This window comes from Portunus trituberculatus, chromosome 42, assembly GCF_017591435.1.
Source record: "Portunus trituberculatus isolate SZX2019 chromosome 42, ASM1759143v1, whole genome shotgun sequence".
Classification (NCBI taxonomy): domain Eukaryota; kingdom Metazoa; phylum Arthropoda; class Malacostraca; order Decapoda; family Portunidae; genus Portunus; species Portunus trituberculatus.
In genome coordinates this window covers 19,749,751-19,762,366 of record NC_059296.1, presented here as the reverse complement: position 1 = coordinate 19,762,366, position 12,616 = coordinate 19,749,751, and the positions used below count along the sequence as shown (strand labels likewise).

At 40.4% G+C, this 12,616-nt stretch overlaps 2 protein-coding genes across 2 annotated transcripts in view; one reads left to right on the top strand and one right to left on the bottom strand.

The window, feature by feature from the left end:
• Window positions 1-12,616, bottom strand: part of LOC123517713 (zinc finger protein 524-like) — a 76,320-nt gene that overhangs the window by 25,143 nt on the left and 38,561 nt on the right. The gene's annotated exons all lie outside the window — the stretch shown is intronic.
• Window positions 1-12,616, top strand: part of LOC123517712 (mediator of RNA polymerase II transcription subunit 16-like) — a 92,577-nt gene that overhangs the window by 71,395 nt on the left and 8,566 nt on the right. Inside the window, exon 16 of the mRNA XM_045278070.1 lies at window positions 1,976-2,124. Within this exon, the coding sequence (XP_045134005.1) occupies window positions 1,976-2,124 (149 nt within the window). The remainder of the gene's footprint in view (window positions 1-1,975; window positions 2,125-12,616) is intronic.

Here is a 12,616-nt window from a genome sequence, read left to right as displayed (position 1 = left end):
ATTTCCTCTTTTAGAGATTCCCTGGTAAATACCAAATCCAACCTTGCTGCAACATCTTGTCCCCTGCACTTTGTTGGTGATCTCACCCACTGTGTCATCAAGTTATTTGTTGCTACCTTTAACAATTCTTCTGCCCACTCACCACCGTTCACCACTTCGTAGTCTTCCCACACTATTTCTTTGTAATTAAAGTCTCCAACTATCATCACTCTATCCTTTCTGATGAGTTCTTGCTTCATTCTGTCTAGAGTATTTCTCATCACCATTTGGTACTGTGTGTATTTACCTAATTGTATTTACCTAATTGTAACATACGGGAAAAGAGCTATGCTCGTGTTGTCCCGTCTCCATATCTATTAATGTCCAGCTTTTTCTTAAAATCATGAATATTCCTTGCGTTGACCACTTCCACGTCTAAACTATTCCATGCTTCCACCCTTCTATGAGGGAAGCTATATTTTTCACATCTCTCCTATAAGTGGCCATTTTAGTTTTTCCCATGCCCTCTCGACATTCTTTCATTCCACATACACAGATCTTCCCTATCCATTTTTTCCATGCCAATCATCACTCTGTATATTGCTATCAGGTCTCCCCTTTCTCTTCTGTTTTCCAGGGTCGGAAGTTGCATTCTTTTCAGTCTGTCTTCATAAGTCAAATCTCTTAAGTCAGGCACCATTTTTGTTGCAGCCCTCTGTACTTTCTCTAGTTTCCTTATGTGTTTCTTTAAGTTCGGAGCCCACTGTATTGTTGCATATTCAAGCCTCGGTCTTATCATTGCAGTAATTATTTTCTTCATCATTTCTTCATCTAAATATCTGACGCCACTCTTATGTTCCTCAATAAGTTCAATACTTCTCCAATTATTTTGTTTATATGTCTCTCTGGCGATAGGTCATTGGTAATTGTCACCCCAAGGTCTTTTTCTTCATGACTGGTTTTATGTCTTCATTTCCTATCTTGTACATACTCCTGATTCTTCTTTCACTCTTGCCAAACTCTATTTTCTTGCATTTTGTCGTGTTGAACTCCATTTGCCATGTACAGCTCCATTTCCATATTCTGTCCAAGTCTTCCTGGAGTAGTTCGCAATCTTTGTCACATCTCACTTTTCTTAACAATTTTGCATCGTCTGCAAATAGGCTCACATAACTGGACACCCCATCCACCATGTCATTTATGTAGACCGCGAACATTACTGGTGCCAACACTGATCCCTGTGGAACTCCACTCTCCACCAAGCCCCATTCTGATGGTCTGTCCTTAATTATTGTTCTCATTTCTCTTCCTACCAAAAGTCTTCCATCCATTTTAGTAAACTGCCATGCACTCCTCCTACCATTTCAAGTTTCCAGATCAGTCTCCGGTGTGGTACCTTATCAAAGGCCTTTTTTAAATCCAGATATATTCCATCAGCCCAACCATCTCTTTCCTGTATTACATCTATCACCCTCGAATAGTAACATATCAGGTTTGTCGTGCATGAACGCCCTTTTCTAAAACCAAATTGACACTCACAAAGTATGTCATTTTTCTCCAAGAAGTCTGTCCATCTATTCTTCACCACCCTCTCACACATCTTAGCTACCACACTTGTAAGTGACACTGGTCTATAGTTCAATGGGTCTCTCTTGTTACCTGATTTATAGATTGGGACAATGTTAGCTCTTTTCCAGTCTTGGGGCACTACACCTTCCCTTAATGAGGCATCAATTACTTCACAAACTTTTTCTGCCAGTGTGTGTGTGTGTGTGTCTGTGTGTGTTCAGTCATGAAAATCTAGGCATGTAATATCTTTGGGTGTTTACAATCCAGTCAAATGGGAGTCTACTGCATTCATTTATAGCAAATATTTTTCCTCCTTTCATGGATATGTAAAAAAATTAATTATTTCTGGCTTAGATAGTAATACTATCCCAATTTGGGATTATGAAACTCATTAGTCTTACAACTAATTGCCATATTATTTCATCAGTATGAATTTGCTAATGGAGAGTCAAACAATGTGAACACCTCTGGAGCTCAACCTCGCATCTTGGAGGGAGCCCTGCCCCCCTTGCCATTACTGGATCCTCTTCATTACCGTTACATTGCTCCCCAGGAGCCAAAGTTCAACTGCACACGGTAAGATACTGTTAAGACATTTCACCAGGTTCAGTAAAACTTCATAAGTATTTAGCTGATCACTTGTTTTAGACATGATAAATCTTCGTCAGTAATCCTCAAATATAACACATCTTTCCATCTTTGTCCTCCATTTATTATGTGCTTTTTGCTTCCATTTCTCATTCACTTGCATTTCTCATCACTAATATTCCTATTTCATTTATTTATTTATTATTATGCAGTTCACATTTTTTTTTTTTTTTTTTTTTATACCATGTGGGCTTTTTTCACGGGAATTTATGGGCTAAAGGGGATACTGTTTAGGGTAGTTCTATAATCTCTCTAACATGTATTTTTCCTTTCAAATTCTTTAGTGTCAGTCCAGCCACTCTTCTTATTTCACTTAAATATTTCAAAAATCTTCTTAGTGTTTCCTGTACATCTCCACTTACATTCTTCATTATGCATTCTATCAGTTCACAAGTCACACTGTTGTACATCACAATTGCATAATCTTGCTTCCTTACTTTCTGATTCAAGTAACCCAGTTCACACAGCCCCACCAACCATATCTTCACATGTAGGAAAGTATGGTTGGCTTGACTAATCCTGTCTCAGAAGGTATGGTTGATAGGGCTATGTGGATTGCTTTGGTTGAAGGCTACAGATATCTATTAGTGGGGAAATTAACAGAATTATCCCTTAATTATTTTCTTTATAAATATTAGTTATGGATGCAAAAAAATTTAAAAAGGTATGCTTTAACTGTGTTAAGGCTATCTATCCTCTTCATATATGCTGCATTGACAAGAAGCATAATGGATAGTGAATCACAGACAGGAATTCCACATCCAAGATCCCCTCTGGTTAGTGTGTGGTGGTGTACTATGGGGAAATGGTGAAGGGGGTTTGAGGGGAGAAAATAAGAACACAAGGATGACCTGTGCCACCATAGGACAACCAACTCTATAATCATACATACTGATGCAGAGGATCACTTACCATGTCTTACACTCTTGGCTGAATAGGAGAGAGAGAGAGAGAGAGAGAGAGAGAGAGAGAGAGAGAGAGAGAGAGAGAGAGAGAGGCAAAGTATGCTACCTGGCTCCGCTACAAAAGGAACCCGACTCAGCGCAACAAGGACCTGCACAGGGCGGCATGCAGAAGGATGGTGGTAACCAGCAAGTGGGCCATAAAGAAGTGGGAGGAAAACCTGCACCGGAAACTGTGTGGCCCTGGCGTAGGAAACCAAACTTGGTGGTCGCTTGTTAAGGACAGACAGGGAACTGGCCACCAAGAATCCATCCCTCCTCTCAGCAAGCAGGATGGTACTGTCGCCACCAGCAGTAAGGAGAGGGCACAGTTGCTGGCTTCCTTGTTTGCTGGAAAATGAAGGTGAGGAATCCACAGCAACCACTGCCTTAGCTGGTCCAGCAGTGCGAGAAGACTGTCACCATGGTGGAGGTGACGCATCAGCAGGTGAAGTGATTATTACGAGGGCTCAACACACAGAAAGCCACCAGCCCTGACGATATCAGCCCACACCTGCTGAAGCGATGCTCCCAGGAACTGGCTGCCCCTCTCATCCAAATCTTCACAACTTGTGGATAGGAAAACGTCTGGCCTTCAGTATGGAAGGAAGCTCAGATGGTTCCCATACACAAAAAAGCTCAGGACGGACCCAAAAACTACAGACCAATATCCCTGTTATCAGTGGTGGGTAAAGTGTTTGAGAGGGTCGTGGCAGAGGTGGTGTGTAGCCATCTCAAGGACAATGCCCTCCTCTCAGACCAACAGTTTGGGTTCAGACCTGGAAGGTCAACCTCTGACCTAATGATGCTTCTCACCAGGCAGTGGCAGGACGCCCTCGACGACGGCAAGGACACTATAGTGGTTGCTTTGGACATAGCAGGAGCTTTTGATAAAGTATGGCACAACGGATTACTAGAAAAGCTTCGTGCTAAAGGCATCCAGGGTGGCTTGCTACGACTCCTGGGAAATTACCTGCAGGACAGAAGCCTCAAGGTGGTTGTCAACGGGCAAACATCTGAGTCCCTGCCTGTGGAGGCATCAGTGCCACAGGGTTCAATTCTTGGCCCACTCCTGTGGAATATCTACGTGGATGATCTTCTCCAGCTACTGCCAGGAGTCATGGCCTATGCTGATGACTGCACCCTCTCCTATACCTATCCACGCCAGGACAGTGGGCGGGCTGCTGAGGCCATCAATCAGCAGCTACAGTGATAGAGGAGTGGGGTGCTCGCTGGCAAGTGACATTCGCGCCGGAGAAGACACAAGCAATGGTTGTCTCTCGGTCCCCAGCCGCCATGGCAGCAATGGCAGGAAAGTTGTCTTTTGGCGCTGCTGCTCTCCACTCCAAGAAGACGTGAAGATACTTGGAGTGGAGGTGGATCGAGGGCTGGGGTTTGACAGCCATGTCAAAACCATTGCCAAGAAAGCCTCTCACAGGATCTCCGCGCTGAGAAGGGTGGCCAGCTTCCTCGACAGGTAGGGGAGGCTGCTGCTGTACAAGGCACAGGTGCGGCCCCACCTGGAGTATGCAGCACTCTCCTGGATGTCCTGTGCCACCATACACAGAAGGAGGCTGGACAGCATCCAATGCCACGCCTTACGGCTAGTAGATGCTGCACCCTCACCTCACCCAGAGCCCGAGCGTCCTCTCGATTCACTGGAACACCGCAGAGATGTGGCAGCAATTGTAGTGTTCCATAAGGCACAGGTGCAAAAAGTGCCACATCTGGCAGGGCTGCGTCATCCTCGCACAGTGATTTCAGACCAAGGTAGCATGTTGCCACGCGTTTTAGGGTGGCAGTTCACTTCACAGTCTGCAAGATGGCATGATCGGATGAGGAGGTTATTGTTGCTTTGATTGGTGTTATAATCGCCCACAGAAGAAGAAAAAGAAAGAAATTCTGGATACATCTGTATCTTTATCTTAAAGATAATGTAGAAGCTCAAAGTGTTTATGTAGTTGCAAAGCAACAAGAGCTTGATGAAGAGAAGTTTCAGCTTTTGTACCGAATGTGGAAAGAAATTTTTGCTATCTGGTATTTTATGTTAAGTAGTTCATTGTCTAGAAGAGGCATATTCGTAGTTGTGCATGAGAGCACACACGAAAGACAACTGACAACAAAAAGACAACTGTTTACTACAAGGCTACATGGCTACGTGACCCTCTCACAGGCAGTGTTGTCACATGTGCTCGCTCATATCTGTAGTCTCTTGAAAACTAATCAACATGTGCCATACATCCAAAAGTTTTCTTATTATTGTATACAGTAATACTCCGCTTAACGAACATTTGTCTAACGAATTTCCGGTTTAACATACTATATAAAGTTTTTTTTTTTTTTTTTTTTTTTTTTTACATTACAAGGGCACTGGCCAAGGGCAAACAAAGTGTTGGAAAAAAAAAATCCCGCTGGTTGCCAGGCCCTGTTAAGAGGACCAAAGAGTCCGCATAACGTACAACCACATCCGTTTTAGCAAATTTTCTGGGTTTGAATTTGCCGGGTGAAGGGCTGAACATGGCAGCTTCGCTGTAATTGGCTGGCTCCCTGCCTCTGTCTCTAGCGCTCCTGGAGCTGGATCCAAGATTCTTTAACAACATCAGAGCAACTTCCTGCTGCGAAATGGCATCCATGAACGCTTGGAAGGACGGTGATGAGGTTGCTGGGAACACCACCTCTGGCACCTCTGGAGGTGGTGTTTCTGTCTTTTATATGCATTTATGTTCACAAAACATTTCTATTAGCTTTTTACAAACCTTGCCCCCAAGAAAGGATTGTTTTGTAATGCATAAAGTGAAATCTTACATGGAATACCAAAAAATAAAGCAGAGAAGAGATCGGTCTCAGACAATGCGGAGACTCACGGCGACTCGGCCGCTTCTTCTTCTTCTTGTGACCCTTTTAGCTTGGCATGTTGTCCTTCACCACGAAATTTATGTTTCCATTTCTCTATTGCCTGCTATAATGGATATCATATCTTAGTATTCATACACACTCATGCCATGAGGATAACCTGGACTCCGTGGCAGTGAATGATAGTGAATTAGTAATGAAATACCATGGTATTTCATTACTACCGTCTTTGACGGCAGTCTTTTATCAGTCGAATCAGCGTTAATTTGAATCGTGAAGCAATTTTTCCCATATTAGGGGGGATAGGAACCAACCTCCAGCCTAGACCCCACAAAACATCACTATAACCTTTAAAAACACTCAGACTAAATCAGTAATTCATTTATATCTAACTTTTTTTTTATTAAACACATTAGGGTGCTGTACATTACATTTTTGGAAATAAAAACACTTGCATGATGCAGCGGTCTTGCGGTACTTGTCCCTGTTCTACCAAATTATTGATACTGTTGATCTAGGGACACCCATTTGCACTGCAACAACACTGTGAACTATACCTGCCTCACACTTTCTTATAAGCTCAAGCTTATCTTTGAAAGGCAGGAAGTTGTGCTTCTTAGGGCTGGGCAACGCTGGCTGGGGCGAGAGTGACGCAGAATAAACGACACACAGGTCGCAAGGCTGCCACTCTTAATTTTCTTTTCTCCCTACCTTTCACGTGCATTTTCTCCTACTTTCACCTACCACTCGTGCACATTTTTCCCTATTTTCACCTACGCCAATCCCAAAATTCCTTTTTGTACATGCATATATTACTGTGTGAAAATAAACGTATTTATACTTTTTGCAGTTTTATTCTTTTACTACAAAAGAAATTAAAAAAACTTTCTGGTATCGAAAAATTAACTTTTCTTCTGTATACAGGCAACCCCCGTTTAATGAAGGTTCACACAACGAAATTTCACTACAACGAAGGTTTCATTTTACTACCATCTGCTCATTTAACGAATACCAAACTCACTTTAACGAAGTTTTATCCAGGTAATTTTTTCCAAGTTTGAAAGCCTCGCCGTATCACGCAAGCCGACAAGCTTTTGAATACACTAGCAGCCGCAAATACTAAGGGCTGCCTCAGGAGAAACCCTGGGAGACCTGTAGAATCAAGATCAAGATCAAGTCTCGTGGACAACACGCACCACTCACTCCCATAACAGCGTCAGCAGCAGCTCGTCTTCACTCACTCAACGTACCACCAAAACTCCTTGCAATGTGGCCTAGCATTCCTAAGACCAGTAAGTCTCTTACTCTCGAAGTGAAGCTGGATATTATTCACAGACATGAGAGAGGTGAGAAAACTATAGCACTGCTGGCCACCATCTTGACTCCATCTACTGTCTCTACTATTTTCAAGTCAGCAGACTATTAAGAAGGCTGGTGAGACTGTATCTTCCTTGCAAGCTAAAAGAACCACCTGAACTCGTGACTCTACAATGGATAAAATGGAAAGCCTTGTGGAAATGTGGTACATAAGTTTTGTATGCGGTACAATGATGCGCCCTATGTTTACATTCCACAGGTTGCCGATTAGTGTCTTTCCCGTTTCACTCTCCCTCCCTTCGTAAATTTAAGATCATCAACATTATAAAGCTACGTACATACATACATTACTGTACATTATAATGACATACATTAGTGTACATTATAATGACTTATATTAAATTTAACTGCCTAAATGTTAAACTTCATAAATTTTACTTTCATTAAACCTTTCACCGTACTATGATGCACTCTCGCTTTGCTTACTCTCAGTGGAAGTTTAAGTCAGGGGTTAAACTTATTATAATCAGTTAAACAACGAAGTTTCGCTAAAGTGTTTTTAGGAACATAACCACTTCGTTAACCGGGGGTTGCCTGTATTATCATGTCAGACTGGACGATGTACGCGGGAATAAGCGATTGACTCTCGTCCTAATGGAGCGCCTTGCCACATTGCACCATACTCCCACATGTTGCGTCATATATATATATATATATATATATATATATATATATATATATATATATATATATATATATATATATATATATATATATATATATATATATATATATATATATATATATATATATATATATATATATATATATATATATATATATATATATATATATATATATATAAAATCCATATTTCATAAACTGTAATGGGTGTGCAGACAAATATTTAGTGTTTGAAATTAAAAAAAAAAAAAAAAAATTCCCCTGCATAGTCAATAAACTAGTTTCCCTTACAAATTGCTATTTTTCCTCGTAGGCATCCCCTACCCCCTACATTAGGCTAAAATCACCTATTGTAGGGGATTTCCCCTATGAGTGGCAGCCTTGGCACAGGGTAGCATTGATTTACACTTCCGCCTGGCGGTGGATTTGACCGGGTGGGTGGCGCACGAGATATGAATGTCAAATTGGTGAGTCAGTCGGTCGAATCTTGAGGATTGGGTATTAATTAACTGAGTTCGAATTGGCGATAATTTGAACTGCGAACGGTCAAATCATAAGGATCCCCTGTACTTTTAGTACACTTCTAGTATTTAGAATGGTAAATAATAAAAACATTAATTTAGCCAAATAGAGTATTTTGTAAAATTTTTTTAGACCACATCCCGTATCCCCCTATTATCTATTGTTAACATGAGAATTACACGTTTGTTTTACACAAATTTTTATATACGTGATGCCTCTTGGAACACACCTGTATATACTGCATCATCTTGGGTTGTACTGTATCTCTCTGAGGAAGACATAGTCAAAACATAAGAGAAGTAAAGTATTCCTGGGTCCACCTGAGATTTGTCTACCACCTTCACTTTTCTCTTGTATAATTCCTGAAACTTCATTCCTTTTATAAATGAAGAGCCCCATGCAATAGGGGTCAACATGCCAGTATTGTAGTTTTGAAGTACATATTTAGGATTGATCTTGAGCAATTGTAGCACAGAAAAAAAAGGAATAATCATAAAGTATTATATACCAATGGAAAGCTTATGATGAGACAAATTTTATCATATGGGTTTCCCTGAAAAAAATAAGGTTAGAACAAAGTATGACATGTGAGCCTCATCAAGAACATTATCTGATGTACAGCTCACTGACATTGAAGTGCAAGTTCTCTCACTGGGGCTAAAATTTGAGACTGGCATCTACAAAGGAGACTATAGTGACTTCATTAACAAAAACTATAAATGGAAAGAAAAAGACAGACAAGGGGTTCAAACAAGGCATCATTGCATACTACCAAGCCTTTATTAGCAATGAATACAGCATCCCATGGAGATTCATAGAACCAGTGAAAAGCCTCAGCAGACGAGACGACCTGTTCATAACGCAAGCAGATAAAGGTGGCGACATCATAATACTGAATAAGGTTGACTACATAGAGAAAATGAATGAATTGTTGCACAATGAGTACCTACAAGAAAATGAAAACCAGATTTGCGATAAAGGAAGCTAAAGAGTTAAAAAAGAAAGCCAGGAAGATATTGACCCATACAGAGGAAGAGAAGGCGCTATTAGGACTTCAGGAGACCCCAAAACCATCGAGAACACGAGGATTACCGAAGATACACAAACCTAGCATACCAATGAGACCCATCACTTTTGGGATTGGCAGTGCACCTCACAGACTTGCCAAAGTATTATCAAAGCCTCTGTCTGCATTATTGGGCGTGATGAGCGACATACACTTACGAAACTCCATGAACCTTATTCAACGATTGCAATGGGTGAACTTAATAGGAAAGAACCTGGTGAGCTTTGATGTGAAATCTCTCTTCACTAATATGCCTGTGGAAAGAGCTATGAATGCAGTGAGTAAAACAGTGGAAAATAGAAGTGATAATGATCTGTATATAAACAAAGCAGATTATGTGCAGTTAGTGAATTTGTGCATAGATTTTGGTGCTGTTTGAAGGCCAAGAGTACATGCAACATCACAGCTTGGCCATGGGGTCCCCTCTTAGTTCAGTGATGGCCTCCCTTTTTATGGAGATGTTAGAAAGAGACGAGTTTGTGCGTATTACGGGGAGAAATTCGAAGTGGTTTCATCACTTGGATGATATACTAGTGGTGGTACCGGATAACAGAAATATTGAAAACAAGCTGAGGAAACTTAAAGTGAATGTGTGCATACAGTTTACGGTGGAAATGAAAGCAGACAACAAAATTCATCCATTACCTATCTGGCTACAGTGATAGAATGAAGTCAGGAGTGATGATAGGTTTCTACCTAAGGGCACTTAGGATATGGAGCAACAAGTTTTTGGATCAAGAAATAGCATATGTAACACAGGCCTTCCAAAAACTTTTAGATCCATTGGGCCTTCCCCAAAAACTAATGAACAAAGTCATAATAATGATAATATCCAAGAAAAAACGTCAAGAAAAAGAAAACGGAGAATACTTAGTTGTTCCGTACACTAAAGTCGTGGTCAGAATGACGGAAATGCTATTGAAGGCAGGCATAAGCATAGCATATGCCTCAGGGAAGATAAAGGACATAGTGGGGAAAAAAGAAAAATGTCTCAAAGAAACTAAGTGTATAAACAAATCAATAAATAAAAAATAAAAATAAGAATTTATAAATAAATAAATAATTTATTATATATATATATATATATATATATATATATATATATATATATATATATATATATATATATATATATATATATATATATATATATATATATGTTGCGGTTATTTTGCGAAATCGGTGATTTTGCAAAATTCCCAATCATTGCAAACATACCAAAATCATGGTATGTTTGTAAAATCACCTTAATCGTGTGGTTACTTTGCAAAAAAACACACAAAAAGGTTATTTTGCAAAAATGTCAGGTTACTTTGCAAAAAAACATGATAACCGGGTGTTTTGCAAAATCCCCCATAACTTAGGATGTCACTTTGCAAAATAACAAAATATATAACCACAGCAACTGGCAGTTAGTTCTCAGTCGGGCATCAGTAAAGGTTCTTTCATTTTGGATGAAAAAGTGTAGACGTTGACCATTTCTATTTTATTTCAATAAATAAATATTGTTTTATATCAAGTATTCAAGTACTTTACCAAAATAGTTGACATTACTATAGAAGAATAAACAAATTTTAATACAAAGATAAAGAAGCAATTTATAATTATTAAAGTTTACTTGTTTTTACATGAAGAACCACATTTGCATCGGCTGTTGCAAACATTCTTTTTTTTAAAACACTTACATCTGTTGTTATTACAAGACATAGAGCAGGTACACTTTATAAATCCTTGTCCATGGCCCACAGAATCTGCATTTGCTACTTCACGTAAGCTTATCTCTTTTTCCTGGGGCACATCATCAATTGACAGGAACTGCTGCTCACAAGGAGTGAACTGATTTCTCAGTAAAGTTGTTTCAAAATCCGTGCCTCGTTCCAAGTTTGCATGTCCCACTGTCATCCACTTGAAGTACAACAGCCTTCGCATTAGAATTCTGCGCGCCCACGATCAACAAGAGGATCGGAACCATTACACTGTCACCGACCTCCGCTTTCTTGAATCGCATAGTTGACACCAGCTGCATTTTCTCTGCTTGACTGTGTTGCTTTCTTCTAGCTCCTTCTCGTTCAGCTTGAATCCCCAGCTTTCGTTCACAGAGATGGCAGATATCATCATCCATAGAGCAAGGACCTCCACAGTCCTTGCACATGGAAGTTGTGCTGTCCTGAATGTTATCAGCTGCTAATGCTTCAGCGAGCTGCTCCTCCGTCTCTAATCCATCCACTACGTCCTCCGGTAAATTCGTTGCAGTAACGCCAAGATGAGATTTCTGGCCAAACATTGCTTCATAGGGTGTTCTCCCAATTCCTCTGTGAAACCGTGTGTTCTTTTGCCATTGCACGAAGCGCAGTCCTCAGACCATTTTGTTGTGTTATAATCTTTTTGCCAGCAGGCAAGTATTGCTTCAACGTCTTTGTTAGCCCTTTCTACAGAACCTTGAGATTGAGAATGACGTGGTTTGCCATGGACTAACTTGCACCCGGGCCACAGGACGAGGACTTCCGTAATCAACTGTTGAAAAAATACGAGCAGCATTAAGTAAAGTGAAAGTTCTTAAAACAGAATGTTAATGTATTTGATGGGTTTTGAGCTAATCTGACACTCTTTAACAAAGGCGGAGGTAATAACGATACTAAATTTTTTCTTCTTAGTTTCCCCAGCCCCACAACCCATCACAGCTGAACATGCCTTATTGCAAAACTCTCGACCATTGTCAGATTGTAGGATATGAGGAGCACCTTTGTCGCAGAATATGTCTACCAGGTGGTAGGCGACCTCCTCAGCAGTTTTCGTCTTCAAAGGTCGGAGGCTCACAAACTTAGTTAGGTGATCTTGGTAGTTCAAAATGAACCGAGTCTTGCTGACTCTGCATGTCAATCAAGTCAACCTGTAATATATAATATCCACTAATATTTGTTGGTTTACTGAACAGGCTAGATAAAGTTCATTCAGGGCACAAAGAGAAAGAGAGAATATCCTACTTCATAAAGAGAGCTTCATTTTCCATACCTGGCACCTTGAATTCATGCTGTTC